The following is a 22,900-nucleotide window of genomic DNA, read 5'->3' as shown; positions in this document are numbered from 1 at the left end:
ACACACACACACACACACACACACACACACACACACACACACACACAGGTATACTGTCACACACAATAAAGTACAATAACTGACTCAGCAGTAGCAATCCGTAGTACACTGTGATCCATAGCCATCAAGACACACACTCAAAACTTAATAGTGACAAAAAAGAAACCCAGCACCACCAGTGTACCAGATTAAGTGCTTTCAGTTGGAATGTGAATATTTCCTAAGTTCCTTGCACGCTATTGACTGACTATATTGTGTGTTTCCCTTACTGTCTGTGTTAAGCTGTGACTTTTCTCTGAATGTTGTTGTCACAATCATGATTCAATCTGTTAACAACCGTATACTGCAGGTTTTTAACAATGCTCTCCTGTGTTAGTCTATGACCTGCTGGTGTCTCCAGACTGCCTGCCAGACTTGCTCCAAGGAAGCCTGAAGAACAAAGGGCGAGATGAGGCGTTCCTCCTCTCTTCCTTCAGGCTCCACAGCAAGGCCCCCACCTCTCTCTACAGTGTCATCAACCCCAAAGACAACACCAAGTACCTGGAGGTCAGCGTGCAGGCCAAACTGAGCAAGGGTGAATTATCCTATTAAAACACATACGGGTGTTATACAGACTGCATTATCAGCTATCTGTTTTAACTTTTTTCACTGCCTTCCTGTCTTTTATTCTCGCTTCTCTCCATCTGTAGTGACCATTCGTTACCAGAAGACTGACGGACGATTTGTCACAACCAGTTTCAACCACGCTTCCCTGGCAGATGGCCGAGATCACCATGTGATGCTACATGCCAGAGGTCTACAGGGCGGCCCACCTCGCCTCAACGTCTATGTAGACTGCAGACTGGCGCACAGTTTGGATGATCTGCCCGCTGCGTTTGGGTCACTCCCCCCTGGTCCCAACAAGGTGGCACTCAGGACCCTGCAGTCGAGTGCACAGGTGAATAAGAGGCTTACAGTTGAGAGTAATTTCATATTTGTTGGCAGAGATATAGGCTGCATAAAAAATTAGTAAAGCCCCAATATTACTGTGTAAATACTGTTAGCGCAGTGCAATAACTAGACATGCCACATGTATATCATGCAATCTGTTTCTTTCTTTGCAAGGATGAACTGACAGACTTGAAGCTGGTGATAGAGGACACCATAGACAATGTGGCGACTCTGCAGGACTGCAGCGTGGATCAGCCTGAATCTCTGCCGCTGCTGAGTGAGAACAGTTTGCAACCGACTGTCTGACATCACCTCATCATTAGAACTTAAACCGGCTAGATGTGGGATGTGTATCTAATACTCTAATTCTGATTCGTGAAATTCTTTCAGGCATCCAGGGAGGCAGGACAGCACACGACCAGGCCACCATGGAGGAGCTGAAGAGCATGCTATCTGAGATGAAGGAGCTGCTCCACAAGCAGGTATCCCAGCTCTGAGTCCCAGACTTGTGTGTCTCACATGGGTAACTGACGGAAAGAGAAAACACAACAATTAAAAATTGTTCAAGATGATTTGGAAAAATAAATCAAAGTACCAAAGTATTTCAACACAGAGGTCTAATAAACAGTCCAATAATGTGATGTTTGCCACCTGTTCAAGACCAGGTTGATTCTGAGATTAAATTAAATGGATAAAATAGAAGAAACCTTTCTTGGAAAACGTTGGGTAGTAATGTGGACAGGTCCCTGGTTGTTTAGAGTAGTTACCTACTTTAAAAGTGGAAGAATGTAGGCTGATTCACAACCATTTGGTAATTCATTTTTCCTCGGGATAAGATTGGTTTTGCAATAAAATCAGCAATTTGTTATGAAAAGTGAGAATCCAGACTGTGAGGACCTGCTGGCGGTCTCTTGTTGCAAGACTTTATGCATAACTTCTGCAACAGACAGCTGAGTAAAAGAAAAATTAACCCATGCAGCAGATAGACGTGGATGATATTAGACGTTCATTTAAAGCAGAGGATTTGTAAAGAGATAAGGCATCAAACAGGGAGGCTGAGGCAATAAAGTACTTGTTATATAGTTCAACATCTCAGACTTATCGTGCGCATTGAGAGAAACAGATCACCAGAGCTTGCCTTAGCAGACACACATTTTAGTCTCATTCAGATTTTCAATAGGTATTGAAACATAAGATTGTGATTTTCCTCTAGTGATATAAGCTGTAAAGTAATAACACTATTACCCAAAATAGTTTGTCCCGACTAACAGTTCTTCACTGTGTTTCTTTAAGATTAAGGAGACAACTTTTCTGAGGAATACTATCGCAGAGTGTCTTGCCTGTGGTAAGCAGTACAAAAATCATGATCATGTACTGTAAATAGTATTTAGATACTGACAAAGTGACATTTCAACAAGGTGCTTTCATATCTGGCTGTGTGCCCACAGGTCTCGGGGGTAATCCAACCAACACAGGTCCAGCTCCAAGTCCGCCGCAGTTTGTCATGCAGCCTCGGCCTCTGACTCAGTGCCCACCTGGCACCTGTTTCAGACAGAACATGTGCATCCGTTCAGAGTCTGGGGGTTTTCACTGTGCCCCCTGTCCTGATGGATATACAGGAGACGGGGTGCACTGTGACGATGTGGATGAGGTATGTATTATTTGTTTCCTGGTATGCGACTCTGCAACCAGTAAAACTAGCAGTAATTATCATTTGACCGTGTTTATTTTGTATCTCTTAGTGCCAGTTTAATCCATGTTACCCTGGTGTCCGCTGTGTAAACACTGCTCCTGGTTTTCGCTGTGATAAATGCCCTCTGGGATACAGCGGACCAGAGATAACTGGAGTGGGAGTGTCCTATGCTAAGTCCCACAAACAGGTACAACAAACACTATTACTACACTGTACATAAAAACATTCCTACTGTTGGATATATCTGTGCCCGTTGGCAGAATGTGAATTCTATCTTCTACCTGTTCTTTCCAGGCGTGTGACGATATAGATGAGTGTCTGGGCCCGCCAAAGAATGGAGGTTGCACTGCCAACTCGCACTGCCACAACACTATAGTGAGGCCACTGTAACTAGAGTATGGTTATTGTCACACTCTCTTAGCAGGAGGACTGGTTTTTGACTCAGTATTGTCCTCACCAGGGCTCCTTCCGCTGCGGAGAGTGTAAAACTGGCTTCACAGGTGACCAGGTGGGAGGCTGCCATGGTACCAGGCTTTGCCCCAACGGTCAACCCAGCCCCTGTGACACCAATGCCGAGTGTGTCGTGGAGAGAGACGGCAGCATTAGCTGTGTGGTAAGGATTTAGAAAATACTGAATGAGTGTGAATCACTAAAGATTGTGCTGTTCCTCATTACACCATCTACATAAAACGTCATAACATTACTTTTTCTTCTTGTGTGTGTTAGTGTGGCGTTGGTTGGGCAGGTAATGGCTATGTGTGTGGAAAGGACACAGATATTGACGCATATCCTGACAATAAGCTCCAGTGCAGAGAAAACAACTGTAAGCAGGTATACCCCCTACCCTTTTATTTTGCATTTATTTCATGCTAGTATCATACATTAATGCTGTGTGTGTTTTGCTGTGTTTTCTCCAGGATAACTGTGTCTTTGTGCCAAACTCTGGCCAAGAGGATGCAGACAGGGACGGGTGGGGTGACTCCTGTGATGACGATGCAGACAGTGATGGCATTATTAACGTAGATGTAGGTAACTTTGTTCCACCGGACCAGCAGACAAATGTTGATGGGCTCTAACATTTGAATGAACAGGAATTTAACTCACTCACTTGAGCCCCTGCACTGTACAGTAAACCCGTTTTTTTCTGTCCTAGGACAACTGCTGGCTCGTACCTAACGTGGACCAAAGGAACAGCGATAAGGATCTTCTTGGCGACGCCTGTGACAACTGCAGAACAGTTGAAAATCCCTCACAGAGGGACACCGATCAGGATGGGCTGGGAGATGAATGCGATGATGATATGGACGGGGACGGTAAGTGTGTTTGTTATTATATAACAGTCAAATTATTATTATTGTCACATAGTTTTGTAATTGCTGTACATCACTGGGTGTAATTGGAGGGGCAATTTTTTGTTAATGGTCACATTGAATGGAAAGGTTGGATGGTCATTACTGTGGGAGGTTTAGTAACTGGGCCATTAATGCTTTTATTGCATCAATTAGAGGTAATATATGGAGGAACACATTGTGAAACGAAGTGACTGATAATCACATTAAACAACTACCATGTCTGTGAGGGCTATCCAAACCACAGCCTGTCGGGACCAGACTGTCTGGACAAGAATACAACCTTTGCCATCCTGTTTGGTGGAAAGTGTGCGCATTTCTGTTGCTTTCACTAGACTGGCAGCACTTTATCTGTTCAAAACATCTCCCTGGTATTTTTGTGTCTGTTTCCAATTGACATCCTCTACCAGTTAGATCATTGGCTTTCATGGAAACAACTCAAGCCTGGAAGACTAAAAACACCAGTAGAAAACAGTGTTAAATGTTAAAATGTTCCAACTGGAATCGTAGGTGTAAAAAACTTCTCACATACTTCACTTGATTGCCCTTTTAAAGCACCTCTCATTTGTTCCTTTAGAAACACAGTTTTAACTTCTTGTCTTTGTGTGTGCTCCCATGTTTACCTTTGCATGCTTACGCATGTTGCATATTGGGACTCTGTTTGTAGATGTTCGTTCCTTTTGGCAGAGCTCCAACCTCTTGATCATTTGGTTATGTCTTCAACTCCCAGGCTGGATTGCTAAGCACTTGGTCATGTCTGTCTCCTCTCTAAAAGCATTTTTCCACAGTAAGCCTCCGCCAGGCATTGAAGGCCACTGGAAACTATTTCACCTTCTTCTTCAACAAACACTGCCATCTGGTCATGCATTTGACAGACCGTGTCTACAGACTGTGTTCTGTCAGGCTTTTTTGATTTTCCTGTCAACGTTTTTACACATGACGCAGAAATAAAAAGGCTGAGTTGTTGATGTTTGCAGGCTATAAGAATATCCTCGACAACTGCCAGCGTGTCCCCAATGTAGACCAGAAAGACAGAGACAACGATGGGGTGGGAGATGCCTGCGACAGCTGTCCTGATGTTGCCAACCCTAACCAGGTAACAAACCAAACAACGTCCTAAAAAAAGTCTCTGCTGTTACTACTCTGACCAACCGTGTTTGTTTCGTCTACCTGCAGTCTGACTCAGATGATGACCTTGTAGGAGATACCTGTGACGACAACATAGACAGGTAGAGCCCTCTGTCATGACCAGTGGTATGAATGTATATACAGATGTGTCATGTTTTGACCTACCTCCTCTTTGTCAGTGATGGTGATGGCCACCAGAACACAAAAGACAACTGTCCCACAATCATCAACTCCTCTCAGCTGGACACTGACAAGGATGGAATGGTTTTAATCTCCTTATTCATACTTTACTTTATTTATTAGATTAATCATATTTCATTAATTCCTCTCATGCATTCTGACATATAGATGGCTCTGTGTTTACCCTGCTCCAAATGTGCGTTTTTATCTTGATAGGGAGATGAATGCGACGATGACGACGACAACGACGGCATTCTGGACGATGATGACAACTGCAGACTAGTCCCCAACCCAGACCAAAAGAACACAGATAGTTAGTATCACTTCATGTTTTTTCCTTGGTGCGTACATGCATGTGTACAGTATGTGTTTGTGCTATGTGGTCCCTACTAAGCTGCATCCTTGTATTTCAGATAACAATGTTGGAGACGCATGCGAAGGAGATTTTGACAAAGACAACATCATTGACATAATTGACCACTGCCCAGAGAACGCTGAAATCACCCTGACCGACTTCAGAGCCTATCAGACCGTAGTGCTGGATCCAGAGGGGGACTCTCAGATTGACCCCAACTGGGTGGTCCTGAATCAGGTAAACAATAGCCAAAGTTCAACCCCCTTTCCTAGTCAGCCTCTGTTACAGTAACATTACAAGTCTTTGTATAAAGCTCATACCTGTTCCGTCCATATTCTTTAGAACGTGAGTATAGTACTGTACTGGTAGTACAATTTAGTTAAAACTATTATTATTTTTGTTAAAATTCAACAACAACATATGTAATGAGTCCCGTAGTAGGACAAATAAAGTGAAGCTACTCTGATTTGTCCTGACAGGGCAAGGAGATAGTTCAGACCATGAACTCCGACCCTGGCCTTGCAGTCGGTAAGCACAGAATACCTTCCTGCTGTCTCATCCTCATCTGTTTGAATATTCCCATCTTCTTCAGTGTTTTTTTTTGTCAGCCTTTGCCTCACATATATCGTGTCCTCCTTCTCCACTGTCCACATCTGCAGGCTACAAAGCGTTCAGTGGGGTTGACTTTGAGGGAACATTCCACGTTAACACGGTGACGGATGATGACTATACTGGTTTCATCTTCGGCTACCAGGACTCCTCCTCCTTCTACGTGGTGATGTGGAAACAGACAGAACAAACCTACTGGCAGGCTGCACCCTTCAGAGCCGTTGCTGAGCCGGGAATACAACTCAAGGTAAATGGCTGCATTTCTATACACATCCACACACCGGTGGCAGCGAGCTACAGTTCAAGGCGCTTGCAAGGCGCAATTTCATGTTCAATGTCTTGCCCAAGAACACTTTGACAGGAGGATCTGGGGATTGATCTGCCAACCTTGTGATTCGTGGATGACCCACTCTGCCTCCTGAGTTACAGCTGGGGGAAGAGTGTTTACTTTCATCATCTCTTCTTTCCCTCTCTTATTCTATCTGTCTCTTTATTACTACTAGGTAGTTAAGTCAAAGACGGGTCCTGGTGAGTATATGAGGAACTCCCTCTGGCACACAGGAGACACCCCTGATCAGGCCCGGCTCCTGTGGAAGGACCCCAGGAACGTTGGCTGGAAGGACAAGGTGTCCTACCGCTGGTTCCTGCAGCACAGACCACAGGTTGGATACATCAGGTACACACATCAGGACACCCTCCAACACTCAGAGACATACACACTCTCATACTGTGCGGACTGACTTAACTAATTTCACCTCCTGTGTGAACCAGAGCTCGCTTCTTTGAGGGTTCAAAACTGGTGGCGGACACAGAAGTGATAATTGATACCAGTATGAGAGGCGGGAGACTGGGCGTGTTCTGCTTCTCTCAGGAAAACATAATCTGGGCCAATCTAAAGTACCGTTGCAACGGTGAGTGTCTGCAAGTTAGAGGTAGTCCTATCGGCTACATAAACTTCAAGTATGCCTAAGCGTTTCTTTTTCTTTCTCATCACCACAGATACTATTCCTGCTGACTACGAGGATCTCAATGCCCAGAACACAGAGTGAAGCCAGAGTAGCGGAGCGATCCATTAGGAAACAACTTAGCAGAGGAGCAGAGCTGGACAGCTGAAAACAAAGAGTTAGAGGGCACGAGTTAGAGAAAAAAAGATTATGTGAGAGAGAACATGGAGAGTTTTGGTGAGGGACTTTGGTGATGGTATTTTAACTTTGACATTTGAGCTAAACTGTAACATTGGGCATTATATACTTCACTTGTGTTTAACTGAAGCCAGTACACTCTTGTATAAATCAGCAGGTTGTATGTTTATGCAATATCTCAAATGCAATTCTATGAGTAGTGTTAAAGATTCAATACTATTTTTGAATGTGTTGGAAGTACAATAAATTCTGAACATTAAAGAAAACGTCTTTTTTTTTTTTTTTTTTAACATGAGATCATTGTGTCATTTATCTGTATGAGAGAAATCTTTAGCAAATAAAGACACCACATGGCGTTCGATGGCTGTTTTATTGAAAGAGTGTGAACAATGAACTGCATGGCACCCACGTCTCTGTATTTCAAACATACATCTTGGTCCAAAAGTGTTGATGTACGTTATGGTAGTACACAGCCTTCACAGTGGGTCATGTCATCTGATTTAGGTATCTGTTTAGATTGATATCAAAGCTGCAGAGCACCATTCAATTTCTACAATCATACCAAAAGTAAAAATGCAGAATAGTTTCCAAAACAATGAAGTCACCTGACAAGATTTGCATGTATATGAAACGTAAACTGAATGAATGAATCCACAGATCACAGGACTTAAGCCAAAATGTACATAAAACTTGTTAGTAATACAATCAGACAAAAAGGACATTCTGATTTATAGATGAATGAAAAACAAAAATGACTTGCAGTTGACAATGTGCGATAAATTGTAAAGAATCTGTTACACAGGAAAACAGGTGGAGGTTTTTGTGTGAATTTGAATTCGGCAATAAACTCAACATCCAGTGTTGAATAACTTGCTAATAAAAGCAATTATGCTACCTTATTCTTACCACCATTATGAGATGACAAATGTAATAAAAGCCTTTATAACTGTACAGAAAACAGCTGATTTAAATGTCTGTGTCTGCATGCAAATACTTAATGTTCTCGGTTATATTTTTCTCTGTTACTGACCAAACAATTCTGATAGAGTAGTTTGTTGTTTTCTGACATCTACCTTTGGCAAACATTCCTCATCTGTGACACTACAGCTCTTCCAGAGAGGCAGCCGCGGCACTCCACCCACGTCACTCTTACATAAGGCAGGTTGACTTGAAGAGCACCGCCCTGTACAACAACAACAACGACGACGGCAGGAAATGTTGTACAGATGACATGGATTTTCCTAAGAAAAGATCTTGCTCAAAGGGAGCACTGACATTAATAAAATCTGAATTAGCCTTGTAATCTAAGTGGAAACTTCACAACACTGGGTATAATATTAAAAAGGGCTTGTTCTGTTGCATAGAAAACTTCTACAAAAGGGAGCAACATAAGAAAGCACAAACATACACCGCTTAGATGTGAGCCTGAGAGATGAGTTCTTAAACAGAGCCAGGGACAAATCCATTTCAATTCCCACCACATTCCTTCACAAAATGATTTCTGATTACTTAAGACACACGTAAATAAATACATTTTCTCTTGTAACATCTCTAACCTGAAATACATTTGTCCCAAAACTTTGCTACAACTTTATGGTCCAACTGAACAGAACTGAAATGTCTGGCTGAGAGCAAAAGCGAGAAAAAAAACAAAAACACAGGTAATATTTACAAAATACACTTTCAAATCTGAAATTATGAAGGAATCTATAGGGGCTGGATGATACTCGTGTTTCACAATGTAATTTAACTCCCATGATTCTTTATGTAATTTCAAATCTATAAGCAATACAAAACTCCATGAGTAAACTGGTAGTAAAAGATACATTTACCATCAAGGTATCAACATTGTAAAACAAAGTAAAACATTAGCATATATAACAAAAGGCAACAGATAATCCTCCATTTTCAACGCTGAGGGTAGCGTGGGGTTTGTGTTTCAAGGTAAGAGGGAGGGGTGGTTGTCCCTTGGCTCAGCTTGAGAGCGTCTGCCTGGCCACGTCCCAACTAGCCCGACTCCAGTTTAGTGGTGGGGCTCTTAGGCCTCAAAGCGCTTTGGGCAGACCATGGGAGCGAAGAGAGTCCACATGTAGAGGATGAGACAGACCCAGCAGGAGACCATCTTGATCCAGAACACTGACCAGCTCCCGTCTAACAGCTTCTCAATCTTATGGCCATCAAAACTGCAAACGTAAGCACAAAACGAGAGAACTGAGCAACGACTACGAGACTCATTAACAGCTGAATGGTCCACTATGTACACCAGGTAGATGATAACTTTAGTCTGTCTGCATTTTGATGTTCGGTAGGTAACTGTGGCTTATTTTCTCTCTCTGAAAACAGCTGGCTGCTACAGCCGAAACAAACGCTGCGAGAGTGAAACAAATCTGCAATGAGCTGAAATATGCTATAAAGCTCCATAGAGGGAACGGCAGTCAGGTGATTATTCCATATGTGTTGGCCACCACTAGTCATTTGATCCATGGTTATAACAAAAATATTGATTATAGCCACTTTAACCTAATTGAGACAATACTAAGGACCTGCAAGCTTATCCTTAATCATATCTCAATTAGAATAAAGTCACTACAGATATTTTTCATATCTGACATTTTACCTCGTCATAGCAGGAGAAGCACAGTTATAACTAATAACATTAACAATGTCTCATGCAATTAAGTGTCCCAGAAAGCCACACCAGGACCCTTGGAATGGCTTATCAAAATGGAAAGCAGTCATTATTGAAATAATTTAATATTATTAATAACACCTGTTATGCTAAGGCATGTCAAAATGTTTGCTGAGAGAAAAGTTTGTTAGGGAAAGGAAAGAGATTTTATTGACCCTTATTTTAGCTATTTCATACATGAAATAAAGTCAAATATTGACTATTTTTGCACATGTATATATGCATGTTGATACTGTTATTAATTATATTTCCAGTTGACCAAACAAATATTCATCCTGTGATTGGATAAATCTACATATATTGCTTGTTCCAAGTTGGTTATTATTTATTCTGCACTTAATGAACTGAGTGAGGTCTGCTTCGTTCAGTCTGATCATCCACAGTGACTGTGGTACATGAGCATACCCATACTGTATATGTCTGAGCATCACTTACTGGAACCAGTTGGTGACGGTCATCATGACGTACAGGGATCCCAGGAAGAAGACAGAATGGAAGTAGGCGTAGCTGTAGATGGTTCCTTCTCTCTCATCATACATCACGTTTTGGCCTCCACGAGTGTTGTTCTCCTCACCGTCATCTAAAAAGCACACATTAAAGAATTCAAAGAGGGTGTGAGGGAGTGACACTTTTAATGTGAGAAAATGCCGTATAACACTGATGTCATTCTGGACTTGCTTATTTAAAATACATGCAAATAGCATATTTGTACAGGTGGAAATATAATTCCTATATAACTATTGTTTATTTCCAGCAGGGGGCAGTGTCAGCCTACCCACAATTCCACTTTGCTTTTGGTCCTGCTTCACTCTGTCATACGACCCTCCTAGTAACAGTGACATCATCTATGTTTGCTGACCAATACTTTCTCACCCTCCTCAATCTGGCTGAGGAATAGCAATGAGCATAGCCCCTCTGTGTGCAAACACTACGGCTGGGTGCATATGCATACACACTGAACAGGCTGGAGTGGCAGGGGGGGGAGGGAAAAAGCAAGACGAGACAGTGAGGGGACATTTTTTTGACTTTCCTCACCTGTGTCATCTCCAAAACAGAAACAGCAGCGAGCTCTCTGCAGGACGAAGAAAAACGTACAGGTTACCACCAAACTGGAAGAGACACACATCTCTCTCGGGTGTAATTAGTTTAATTTAATAAGGACGTCTAATTAAAAGTGTCTGGTCAGTGGGGTTTTCAAGTCCTGTTAATCTGTTTAACCACACACCCTGGTGAGATCTGAATATTTGTGTGTGTACCTCAATCTCTGGCTCACTGTTCCTACACACTCTGAGCGCTGCAGAGCTTCGCCTGGTGGTGGACGTCAGGCTAGAGGGAGGGTGGAGAAAAAGATAGAGATACAGATGGAGGGAGAGAAAGGTTGTAATTCCGTCACAATGTATTTTTCCATTAATTTGAAGTTTCAGATTGCTGCAGAGTCTAATTCCCTCTCCTTCAGGGAATGGCCACAGTAGACATGATGCCTCCACTTGATGGGAAACACATGTGAACAAAGGAAAAAAATCCATCTCACACCCTTCGCTTAGCCACAGCCAATCATGCACTCCCTCTCAAGAGTCACATCCAATCAAAACAACCCCGTCTCTGTCGCTACAGCCTGCCATGAAATGCATTACCGTTATTCAACATTGCAGATAACAGAACTGCTGTTAATGGGTTTGGCGTGTAGCCTCTACATAATCTCTCAACTCTCTCAATTTAATGATATAGCACTAACAAGAGATATGTTGTAGGGAAACTTGGCTTGTATTTGTCTAGACATTGAGATCAGGAAAAAGGAGAAGCAAGGTGTGTGCTTGTGTGTGTGTGTGTGTGTCTTACCAAGAGTAAAGGATGCAGCCAAAAAGGATAATGGTTCCAAAACCGGTCACAATCTGCTTGTCGCTCTCAGTGTCAGAGTTGAAGGAAAACATACAAACGGTGGTGTTCACACCATCTCTTTCCACCGCTAGACGTAAAGAATGGAGACAGAGATGGATGAGCCAAAAGAACAAGTAGAGGGAGTATTGTAAGGCGAGAGGATATTGTGAAAGATGCAGCGAGTGTGTGTGTGTGTATTTTGGTACAACGTATCGAGAGCGGGAGGCAAAGGGAAAATAGAGAAGTGCAACTTACAGAAGTACAGCTTGCAGAAGTACAGAAGCACCAACAGCCTCAATAACAGCATGCTTGAGTGTTACTTTGGAAGCATGTGCTGATATTAAATATTTATGGTAAGATTATCTTTACAATAGCGTCTCAGCATAGGATATTATCTTGACAGCTGCTGTGGAAATAGGAGCGCTGTAGGGATGGAAATGTATCTCACAATCTACAGAGTGATTTGTTTTAAGGATCACAACTTTCTCTAAAGCTCCAAGTTAAACTTTTTATCTTAGTCATAGAGATATGAATCCCTTATCTTAGACAGGCATCACTGTATTGTGCCTATAGGTTTATGTTTTTTTACACTCGAGTGTAACACAACAACATTTCACAGAACAGATGTGCAGGATTCTGTATTCTGTATTGATAACATTGAACACTTGACTTTCAAATCTGGGTCATCAATCGTAAAATATGATTTCTGGCTTCTGAAATGTGCTTTAAATGTGTGTTTTATTGTCTCCATTATTTTTGGTTAATTTGAATCAGATGACTTACAATCAATATTTATTATTAAAAGTCACATGTTATGATATGAGCATAAACATTTTTGTAATTTCTTCAGAGTTCTTTTTTTAAACTGTCAAACCACTGATGTCTTCATCACCACCAATGAAATGCATGCCAATCCTAAAACTCCATTAAAACACAGGCCACTGGAACAACTAGTTGTTGTTGTTTTTTGTTGCCATTTTAAAAAGGAGCAGTGTGTAGTATTTGGTGGCATCTAGAGGTGTGGTTGCAGATTGTAATCAAATGAACGAATATTCGCTCACTCTTCCCTTTCCAAGCCTGCGGTAATGTGAGCCGCCGAGTACAAGGCTGTGGTAATGCCGCTTGCCTAACTCAGAGGACATCCATACCATAATAACTCTGCTTTAGGAGCGATGAAAGTCAGAAGGCGACTGCCGGTGCATTGGTTTCACAAGTGTGCCTGAGAACTACCATGGCCTTCAGGTAACGTGAAAACGTGAGAGGCCCTCTCTAGAGTCAGTGTTGGGTTTGTCCGTTCCGGGCTACTGTAGAAACAAGGCGCTGCAACATGCCTGATGCCGTGAGGAGGCCCTGCTCCCTATGTAGATATGAAGGACTCGTTCTAAGCTAACAAAATCACAAAGATTCTTATTTTCAGGCGATTATGCCCTAATGAAAACATAGTTATGAATATAATACTCCAAATCTGCTAATAGATCCCCCGAAAGGCTACACAGTGACCCTTTAAAAACACACTTCTCTAAACAATAAAAGTGCACTCAACATATATAATACCAGTTGATCGAACCCAACAATGGCAGTAACTACTAGTTGGAGATGGGTGTCTGGTCATACTCACTTTCTTTTGGTTTGCTGGAGAAGGCTGAGAAGGTGAGGTACATGACATACAGACTGATGACTCCTGGCTGCAGCAGGCCTGATGTGGGCTGCACTGTAGGGATACAACAAAGGTAAATAAAGGATTTAAATATCACTGGCTATACCGACAAGAGATTCGTGAGTCAGTGCAAATGTATTTTACAAAATAGTGTAAGTATTGTAGCTAATAGTATTACTTATCTTTACTTTCCATCATTATCTCAAATGTGTTGATATTTGTGAATTACTCTTTGTGATAAGCATTGTAGCTTTCTATAAATGGCATCTAAATGCAAATGCTCGTATTTTTCATTTGTATTACACAGTCAAATGAGATAATGTGCTTGTGTGTACAGGTCCTCACGTTTCTGTACGCATGGGGAGATGGCCAACAGGGAGATAATGAGGCACAGGCTGCCGTTGATGCCCAGGAAGATCTTGTTATATAAACAGGCCTCGGCGTCGGTGTAGAACACGCCCATGAAGACCAAGGCCGCCACCGCACCACTGAACAGCATCAGAGTTACGAAGGCCAAAGCTGCGTACCACATAGTATTATATTTCAGTCCTGAACTCCTGCAGACAGAGACAGAGAGAACGAGAGAGAGAGAGAGAGAGAGAGAGAGAGAGAGAGAGAGAAAGCAAACAACAGAAAGGAAAAAACACAAGATGAACAAGGGTAACGCAAATTAAATAAGAAAAAAAGATCAAGTGAACAGGGGGAAGAAAGGAAGAAAACAGACACAGGAGAGGTTGGCCTAAAGAAAAATTCAAAGAAAGAGAAAGTTATGTTAGTGAGTTATTTCTGCAGTTTGCAGAGATGAAGAGACAGGTTTATGGTTCTTTAAGTCCGGAAATTCAAGGTTTTACTACAAAACTAAATGGGCACAAGTGCACATACCAATACTTGTTTAGAAGTTTGGGTTTACTGCATTGGTTACTAAAATATTAGACGTTTTTTAAAACAATCTGCTGTGGCATGTGTGTGTTTGTGTGGGAGGGGAAGGGGAAAGGAAGTGCAAACTCCTCAACCTTATACATCCTGTAATTCTAAACAGGGCTCTTTGAGTTACCTGGACAAAAGAGACAAAAGCATATAGAAGACATGTTGTTCTCACCAGTTTGTGTTCCATCTGTGTGCGAACTCCACCAACAGCTTGAGCTGGATCAGCAGGAAAATGAACCCGCCACCTGCTCCTATGTAGCGCCACACTGTGGCATTGAAGAGTGGGAGAGACGGGGAAATTGCTTTAGAGATGAGACGACCTTCCAGCAGATATCTGCTACTTGTTGCACTTCGTGTCGTGAGATCATATTCAAACTACAGATAACGTGGCAGGTTCATTTAGAAGTTTGACTAGAGGGCAGTATATTTGAGTGAGCTTGGAAAAGGATATGGCTAATGGAAAAAAAAAAAAACATTACTTGTTACTTCCACTCTTTTCTTATTACTTTCCTGTGTCTTCTACAACTGAGGTGGATTTACAGTACATGTATTTATGATCTATATTATTATTATGAATGTTACATATATGACGAATACAAGCTTTAAAAAAAGATTACAGCACTACTATTGAGTGTGTTCTTTACCTTCCAGAAAAGTTTCCTCTTCCGGGATGAAGAAGGCTCCAGCGCAGCATCCCACCAGCACAATAAACTTCGGCAACCAGAACCTGACATTTAAATCAGTCATAGCGTTAAACGTTGTACATTTTATACACAAAACTATTACACCTGACAGAACAGATTCAGCGTGACTTAGATCAGAATTTTAATGTACAGTGTTAGGAAGAGACATGCAAGAAATACATGTGTAATTCAGAACATTTAGTATAATGAACCCAAAAATACTAATACTAAGGTGCTTATGTTTATGACATAATTATGCTCAGAAAATCTATTGAGGGATCACCTGTAATGCTGCAGGATAAGGCTGTTTGCTTACAATGTATTGTGATTTTTGATGTTCACATTCTTAGAAACTGAACCGTACTAATGCCGGCATTAATGAAAACACGCCTGCGAGTTATGTACCTACCTTCAGCCAAGGGTTAGAATTTCTTTCGCTTTTGCCTTAGAGCTCACAAACGAGCACTATACATTAGCAGCCATGCATTATAGGTGAATATAAATTGTTTAAATGACTGACGGGACAAAAGGTGAACAGAAAGAGGAAGAAGGCCTTCTTACCCGTTATGCACGACCGCCCTCCAGCCTGTGCTGTTGTTGATGCGTATGGTGAAGAAAGCGAACAGTAAGAAGAAGCAGGACATGCCGAAGCACACCTTGTAGACAGCAGAGTAGCCAACCAGAGTTCTGCAGTTCTCCCCTGCATTAATCCTCTCACACAACTCATTGTAGAAGGGGATCTGATTGACAAAATCACAAACACACAAAACACTCAGATTAGATCATCATGGAGTGCCCTCGCCCACACACACACACACACACACACCTCTGCTTATGTTTGTCTAGTACATGGCCTCAGAGAATAGGCCCAATAGCTTCTATTCTGTGCGTCACGCCTCTCAAGGAGCAGAAAGAGAGAACAGGCAACAACAACAACCCCTCTTTCTCTCCGCGAAGCCTTCTTTCATTCCTCGTTCTCTACAGGCTGTTAGAGGGGCCTTACAACTAACTGTCAGTGTACACAAACAAAAGACACTGATGAATAAATTAACCGCCTTTTGTCAGCAAGTCAGAGGGGTTGGAGAAGAGCGAAAAGCAGAAGAGCGCATGAGCACAAGAGAAAGATTGGCAGATCCGTCTTAAAATAAATATCCAAAATGTGTTTCGACCCACAGTGAGCTGCATAAACAAGAAGAGTGGAAAACTGGGTAGAGTAGATAAGGACTTTGTTGTGGCCTTCAACAGGAAATTGGAAGTGCTTCAGTGGCTCAAAGCCAAGAGAAGAGACGACCTTTAAAAGATAACAGAATGGAGGCTCAAATATCTATTCCCTCCTCTCACTGTAGATACCTGAACCAAAGTCAAATACAAGAGCTGCTTTTCAAACACAAATCAATTTTTGAGAGAAATACAGACACTTACTTTGAGCTGGCTTTACTAGTTTACTCGAGTATTTTGGTCACTGAGGTTGTACACATGGGTGAGACGCCAGCGGATTGAGTTGTCATCACCTCAGTGTGCACCACAGTCCAGGCCAGATCACAACATAGAGTAAAAAGCCCATTTTGGAGCTTTTGTCTCGCGTTGAGGACCATATTAGCATGTCCATGGTGTCGTGATTAAGAGGGAAGGGGGCCGGCTGTTTCAGACAGCTGTAAATCTCTGGAGAAAAGACCAGCACTCTCATACGCACAATGGCTGCTCTCTTAGCCGGGACTTCCCACTGTGCTCAGTGTGTGACTGGCGGTGTGAGTGTAAATGTGTATATACGTGTGTGTGTAACTCAGCAGGCTTTGCGTGGGGCTATCAGAGGCAATTTTGTGCCTTGATAGGCCTTTTACAGGGTTTTCCTCTCACAAGGAGACACACAGTTGGGAGTCGTTTTCAATACTGTACAGTAAACACTGCCGGAGAAAACAGCAGAAGAAGAAGAATGGGGAAAAATAGCCTGAAAAGCTCGCAGTCAGTTGGCGGTATACTTCCCAGGCTTCGAGTCTCGTGAATGCTGATACAGCAAATGTACTGTATGGTACCTCGCAACAGGGAAGTAATTTCTCAAGCTCAGATATTCATCTATAAATATTAACTCAGACAAAAGAGAAGGAAGGATGAGAAGGCGATGTATCACTACAGTCTCACCAGGATAACTAACGATATCGTATCAGTAGCCACAGAAGCCTTCCAGTTAAGTTGGAGTTTTTCAGAAACAAACCACAGAAAAAGTCTGATAATTATCCTGCATTATGTTGATTCAAAGACGTACATTTTGGGGGAAAAAACACATGAAAGCCTTAAAGATCAAAAGAGAGAGCAGCAAGCCTCCTGTGTGTACTTCAGAGGCTATGTGGGCGGTTAAGAACGAAACACTACGACCCTGAATTCCTGCCTCCTCGATTATGGCCTCACCACTGAGATACACGTGGGATCTCAAGGAGAAATAGTGGGATGTCTGCTTTGCCTGCAGCAATGTTATAAATCTTTAATTTTGCCTGTAAGCGATGACATGTTAACACTCGTACGATCTCCGAAATGTTATTCTATTTATGCCACAGAGCCAAACACAAAAGTTGGCTTACCTGACAAGAGAACATCCAATTTCAAACTATACGTGTGGAGAGCGAAGCCTCCAAATTCATTCTTGCTCTTTCTGTAGTGGAGGAATACAGTGAGCCTTGATCTTATATTGATCTAATGTCCTCTCTATTACCGGTTATTAACTGTTGGGAAAAAACTAAAGACTAAGGAATGTTTTGCTCCAAAGGCCTGTGTCCTCATGTGAAACTTTGTGTGAACGTCCTCTGACACCAAGTGTCTCAGCTGGTGTTGTGATTAGGTATCACAGATGACTACTTGATGAGCATTTCATCCGTTTGTCCTAAATAAGAGAAAATAAACCTGTTGAGCATGTCAGTGTTTACACAGAGCTGATTTGCAATCATGACGTTTCCTGATTAGACAAGATGACTGTTAACAGAAGAATTCAACATCTCCAAAGTGATGTTCCAGAACTTATGCAAATTACTCTGCGCCAACACATTTGTGTTTTATCACAGTGTCCAGAACTTATGCAAATTACTCTGCGCCAGCGCACTTGCCTGTTATCCTCAGTATATATGTCAGAGACTCAGAGACAAACCTCTGAGCAGCCACTTGACTCATATTCTGTATGTGTTCAACCCTGTCTCCTCCTTGCAAGAATATATGTCCTGTTTAATGTTAATTTTTCTAACATTAACTTACTCATATATATATATATATATATATATATATATATATATATCTGGAGATCACAAGAAGTATCTGCCTACGTGTCTCAAATAACAGTCAAGATCTGTCAGGATATCTGAAAATAGAATGAGTATCTACATCTGTGTAGCTTCACAAATTGTATAAATGGATACTCAGAGAGCAGAAAATTGCTCTCTCAGCCTGAAACTCTGTTGAAGGTGTGATTGTTCCCGCTTTGAAGTGTGGCAATTAAGACTCAGAAAGACACTCTCTTGTTTGTGAGCTCTATGTTACAGGATTTCTGCCACACTTTCTTTTCCAGTTGTGCTCCATGTCATCATGTGTGTCTGCATACTGCACTCTACTGTCTAATGGCACAGTCTACTGTTGGCTTGGTTATTATAGCCTCTGAGCCGACCCCCACTCTTCTATTCAAACAACGGAAGAATTAAGACTTAAAACCTTGGAACAAACCTATAACATTATTTAAACTATCACATTATTTACGAGAAAATCCACAGATTTTGTAGTCTTGACAATCAATAGAACCCTCCGTGTTTGTACAGTTATTTAAAAATTATTTTCCTGTCACACCTGTGATAGACATGCCTGTTAAACAAACATCCAACTGACTTTTATTTCCCTATTGTCAACAGCAACTGGGCTAAAACCCAAATCATAACTATAATAAGCCTTATAAATGTAGCACCCCAAGCAGGCATGCTGCTTCCTATACAACTCATGAGCTCCACCCTGAGTTGATCAGAGTACATCTCATAAATTATTAGCAGTCATCACTTTTCTACGGAAGCGTTTATCTGTTGGAGGCTTTTAGTTCTGAGAGTTTCGGAACCACTCCACTCAGTCTCCGTTTAAAACGACGCTGTTATGGAGCACAGATGAGAGCTTTAATTTTCTCTCTGTGATGTTTATACCTTCCTATAATTAACCCTTTCAACCATCTATTCCTATAGATTCTATTCCTAAACATACCTGTAATTTAAGAGCGTGTACATGTGTATGTGTTGTGGTTAGAGTGATACTTTGCTGTGTGTGATTTTTGTACTTACATTTTTTTTCAACTGCTCCTCCACAGTGGGGGACATCATGATGACACAGACGACGGTGACCAGCACGAAGTAGAGGGCGTACATGATTCGGGTCCCTGTGGACTGCTTGATCTGGGGGCAGCTGCCACAGCAGCACGAGCAGGCCGCTGATCCGCAGCAGCAGGCCAGCTGCACAGAGAGAGAACAATGGAGAAAAGAGGGAGGGACGGGCAAAACATTACCGTATCAATTTCAGAATTTTCCCACACGTTATAATAGAGACAATGTATTTACAATAGACATGGATAAGGAGAGACCGGGTGTGTGTGTGTGCATTTTGCAAACACCTCCCTCAGCTACAGAGGATACAGATGGAACGGAGCAACTAAAAATCCCCCCCCCCCCATCAAATTTCCACGAATGAGAGCAGTGGACAAAAGGTGAAAATCTAACCAAGACAAAAAAACAGAGACAGAAAATAAAAATTACATGGTCTCTTTCCTCTATCCTTGAACCCATAATTGAGTTTAGACAACCTCCACAAAAAAAGAAGGAAGAAACCTTGAACAGGAAAAGAAGGGAGGAACCTCAGAGGAGCAACAGGGGGGGGATTCATCTTCCAGGATGGACCGACATGCAATGAACAGAATATGGACAGAAATAGCAGTAGTAAAACACGACAGTTGGTTAAACCTTAGAAGCCAAAACCAAAGCGCTACAGACACTTTAAGGCGGCGCCACTTCTATCAATTTAAGGTTACAAGTTCAATGGTACAGTATCTAAGAGGACTGCTGTACTCTCCGTGGATACTTTGGTGTTTACAGATATGGTGAGTTCACCTTATGAAATGCAATATTCACTTGACACCCCTTAATTGTAAAAACATTATAGTAAAAGGTGCACGGTCAAGCATTTAGAGCATCTAATGGGTTTTTTATTTAATTGTTTAAAAGGTTGCAGCCATTGTGTCAAAATAGCGGCACGATCTGATGCCTTCTGGGACATTTTCATCTTTCAACTACTGCAGGTCTGAGCCGGAAGACAAAATGATGACAGCTTACTGGACAGGGGGACACTTACATTGAAGACATTCGCCTGAGTGTCTCTTTGATCATTCATGGTTTCTATCCCGGTCTCTTTCACAGTGCCAGCTCTCGGTCAGTGCAGACAGTGAAGACTTGTCCGAAAACACACACAAGCAGAGGCCTACTCTGTTTCTTCTGACGGGCTTTCATACAGCAGGGCAGTCTCTAAAAGACGGCCCTGTGTTCTATTTAGGAAAGAGCAGGATCTATAATTATACAGTATAGCATCTTTCTGTAGCTGCCCCACCCTGCTTTAGCCTCCTACTCCTCGCCTGCAGAACGCACACACTGCTGCGATGAGAGCTGAACTTCTGTTGTGGTCCACCATTGAGGTGTGGCCCACTGTAAGGCTACGTTGGTGCTGCACTGCTGGAGGCCAACACACAACATTTTCCCCTTATGGGATGCAACTCATACTTTGCTAGTGAAAAGGGTTAAAGTGGTTAAAGAGTAGTTTTCAGCTACAGGGAAAACCAGTCTCTAGGTAGCCATTATGGCATTAGGCGAGAGGCGGGTGTTGGGGAGAAATTATGTATACTTCAGATTCTTTAATAAAAGTAAAAAAATCAACATCTCAGTGAATACAAATTTATTTTATTGTGCGCTTAAGAGAGAAAGACTTGTGATAGGAAATGTAGTTGTGCTAGTACATTTCTACTGTGATTTAGTTTATGTGCCTCACTCACTAACAAAACTATATGTGACATATGATTGTGTACTGAGGAGGGTGGTAACAGGACCATATGGGGTGTCTCTGCCTTTGCTTTGATAAGGAGAAGTTACCAAATGGGGGTTGCAGTTTAAACAGAGAATGTTTGGGTGTGCAGATTCCCAGGGGTAATCAAGGGTAATAAAGAAAGATCTCTTTGGGTGACAAGGCTCAGAAGAGGAAGGGGGTGACTGGAGGAGTCAATGGGTAGCTTGAAACTGCTGATCAATTGTTGTAATGTAAATACCTGATGTTCCCCCTACTGTGTGCTGAGATGCTTAAGAGCAGCAGATAAACTGAACTCTTGGCTCATCCTCTGCAGACTGCGTTGCAGTCAGTATGACGGTGAAGCCTTCTCTGCGCAGAGAATAAATACTTTAAAGACAAACTTCTTCTCTCAATGTTTCTTGTTTCAGTATTATAGGACTCACTCGGTACTATTGAATAGGTTTTTTTCCACCACAGACTCCTACAGCAAGTTATGAGAGGCTCTCTGTCCCTCAAGAAGATCCCATCCTCTCACACCAACTTCACATTATTTGGACACAACATCCCCCTCAGTAACGGACTCAAACTGGTCGCTACATTGTGATGGAAGACTTCTATGTTAATCAGAGGAAGAGAGTTTTTGTTCACAAATCAATAAAAAAACAAGAGTCTTAACAAGATTCAAAGTTGTCTTTGTCCGTTTATTCGCTTGCAAGAGGGAAGAGAAAAGAGAATACCACAGCTACGTATTCAGTAGACTGTGGCAAAAACTTCGACTAAGTACAAGATTCAACATCATTTTATACATAGAGAGGCCCCCTCCTCTAGACAAATAGGGGAGTAGAGGTCTTTTGACACAGGCTGTCTTGATCTGCTCATTATCTAGTTTCTGCCAGATGCGTTCAACTGTGAACCAGTTACGGTTTCAAGGTAAGATGAGACTTTCAACTACATTTTCATTACTGCATAGTTTTAACCACACGTAAGTTTCGGGTTCACAACACGGACACACAGAGTTCAAATAAATATTACCATTACAACATCCACACAGAAAGCGTGGCGTTCTATCCAGCTCAAAGGTGAAACTAGAATTGAGCCACTTCATTGCTTTACGCTATAAGACATTTGTGTGAAATTCTCATAATAAACACAAGAATTCTTGAGTTATGGCCAAAGATGTGTTTTACGAGGTCACAGCAACCCTTGACTGAACGCTCAAGGCATTCCCTGAGATATTGCGTTCACAAGATGGGCGGACGTGAGGTCACAGTGACCTGGACCTTTAGAAAATAGAATCAGTTTATCCTTGAGTCCAGGTGGACATTTCTGCCAAATCTGAAGAAATGATCTCCTGGCGTTCCTGAGACATACCATTCACGAGAAGCGACAGGACGGACAACCGGAAAACGTGTGGCCTCGCTCCACATCATTCATTTTGCTCAAATCTTCATTTACTTTTTGTTGTATATATTTTCTCTGTTGTAGAACATATTTGTCTTTATTGAATAGGATATAGTTAACAGTCAAGATAGACAGGAAATGAGGGTAGAGAGAGACACAAAGAGAATGACATGCAACAAAGGTCTCCGGCCACAACGGGGGGGGGGGGGGGGGGGGGGG

The 22,900-nt window shown here is 42.1% G+C and overlaps 2 protein-coding genes across 2 annotated transcripts in view; one reads left to right on the top strand and one right to left on the bottom strand.

Moving 5' to 3' along the window:
* thbs4a (thrombospondin 4a) overlaps positions 1-7,435 on the top strand; it is a 12,484-nt gene extending 5,049 nt beyond the window's left edge. The window contains exons 2-23 of the mRNA XM_031849359.1: positions 377-574; positions 690-937; positions 1,105-1,207; positions 1,321-1,412; positions 2,224-2,275; positions 2,379-2,581; positions 2,673-2,810; positions 2,918-2,998; positions 3,084-3,236; positions 3,350-3,454; positions 3,541-3,648; positions 3,777-3,936; positions 4,950-5,068; positions 5,149-5,201; positions 5,280-5,364; positions 5,497-5,593; positions 5,694-5,872; positions 6,115-6,163; positions 6,295-6,491; positions 6,748-6,920; positions 7,016-7,155; positions 7,244-7,435. Coding sequence (XP_031705219.1) covers positions 377-574; positions 690-937; positions 1,105-1,207; positions 1,321-1,412; positions 2,224-2,275; positions 2,379-2,581; positions 2,673-2,810; positions 2,918-2,998; positions 3,084-3,236; positions 3,350-3,454; positions 3,541-3,648; positions 3,777-3,936; positions 4,950-5,068; positions 5,149-5,201; positions 5,280-5,364; positions 5,497-5,593; positions 5,694-5,872; positions 6,115-6,163; positions 6,295-6,491; positions 6,748-6,920; positions 7,016-7,155; positions 7,244-7,293 — 2,783 coding nt within the window. The 3' untranslated portion in view covers positions 7,294-7,435. The remainder of the gene's footprint in view (positions 1-376; positions 575-689; positions 938-1,104; positions 1,208-1,320; positions 1,413-2,223; positions 2,276-2,378; positions 2,582-2,672; positions 2,811-2,917; positions 2,999-3,083; positions 3,237-3,349; positions 3,455-3,540; positions 3,649-3,776; positions 3,937-4,949; positions 5,069-5,148; positions 5,202-5,279; positions 5,365-5,496; positions 5,594-5,693; positions 5,873-6,114; positions 6,164-6,294; positions 6,492-6,747; positions 6,921-7,015; positions 7,156-7,243) is intronic.
* A 1,352-nt stretch (positions 7,436-8,787) lies between these two features.
* The window catches only part of serinc5 (serine incorporator 5), a 19,525-nt gene continuing 5,412 nt past the window's right edge, over positions 8,788-22,900 (bottom strand). The window contains exons 2-12 of the mRNA XM_031849048.1: positions 19,519-19,686; positions 15,782-15,960; positions 15,182-15,264; positions 14,710-14,803; positions 13,956-14,167; positions 13,572-13,664; positions 11,915-12,041; positions 11,332-11,401; positions 11,111-11,147; positions 10,511-10,655; positions 8,788-9,569 (exon numbers count right to left, since the gene is read on the bottom strand). Of these exons, the coding sequence (XP_031704908.1) occupies positions 9,425-9,569; positions 10,511-10,655; positions 11,111-11,147; positions 11,332-11,401; positions 11,915-12,041; positions 13,572-13,664; positions 13,956-14,167; positions 14,710-14,803; positions 15,182-15,264; positions 15,782-15,960; positions 19,519-19,686 (1,353 nt within the window). The 3' untranslated portion in view covers positions 8,788-9,424. The remainder of the gene's footprint in view (positions 9,570-10,510; positions 10,656-11,110; positions 11,148-11,331; positions 11,402-11,914; positions 12,042-13,571; positions 13,665-13,955; positions 14,168-14,709; positions 14,804-15,181; positions 15,265-15,781; positions 15,961-19,518; positions 19,687-22,900) is intronic.

Source organism: Anarrhichthys ocellatus, unplaced genomic scaffold (assembly GCF_004355925.1).
Source record: "Anarrhichthys ocellatus isolate YVR2014 unplaced genomic scaffold, GSC_Weel_1.0 scaffold9, whole genome shotgun sequence".
NCBI classification, from domain to species: Eukaryota; Metazoa; Chordata; class Actinopteri; order Perciformes; family Anarhichadidae; genus Anarrhichthys; species Anarrhichthys ocellatus.
Note: the sequence above shows the minus strand (reverse complement) of the source record. Positions and strands in the feature narration are given on the sequence as shown.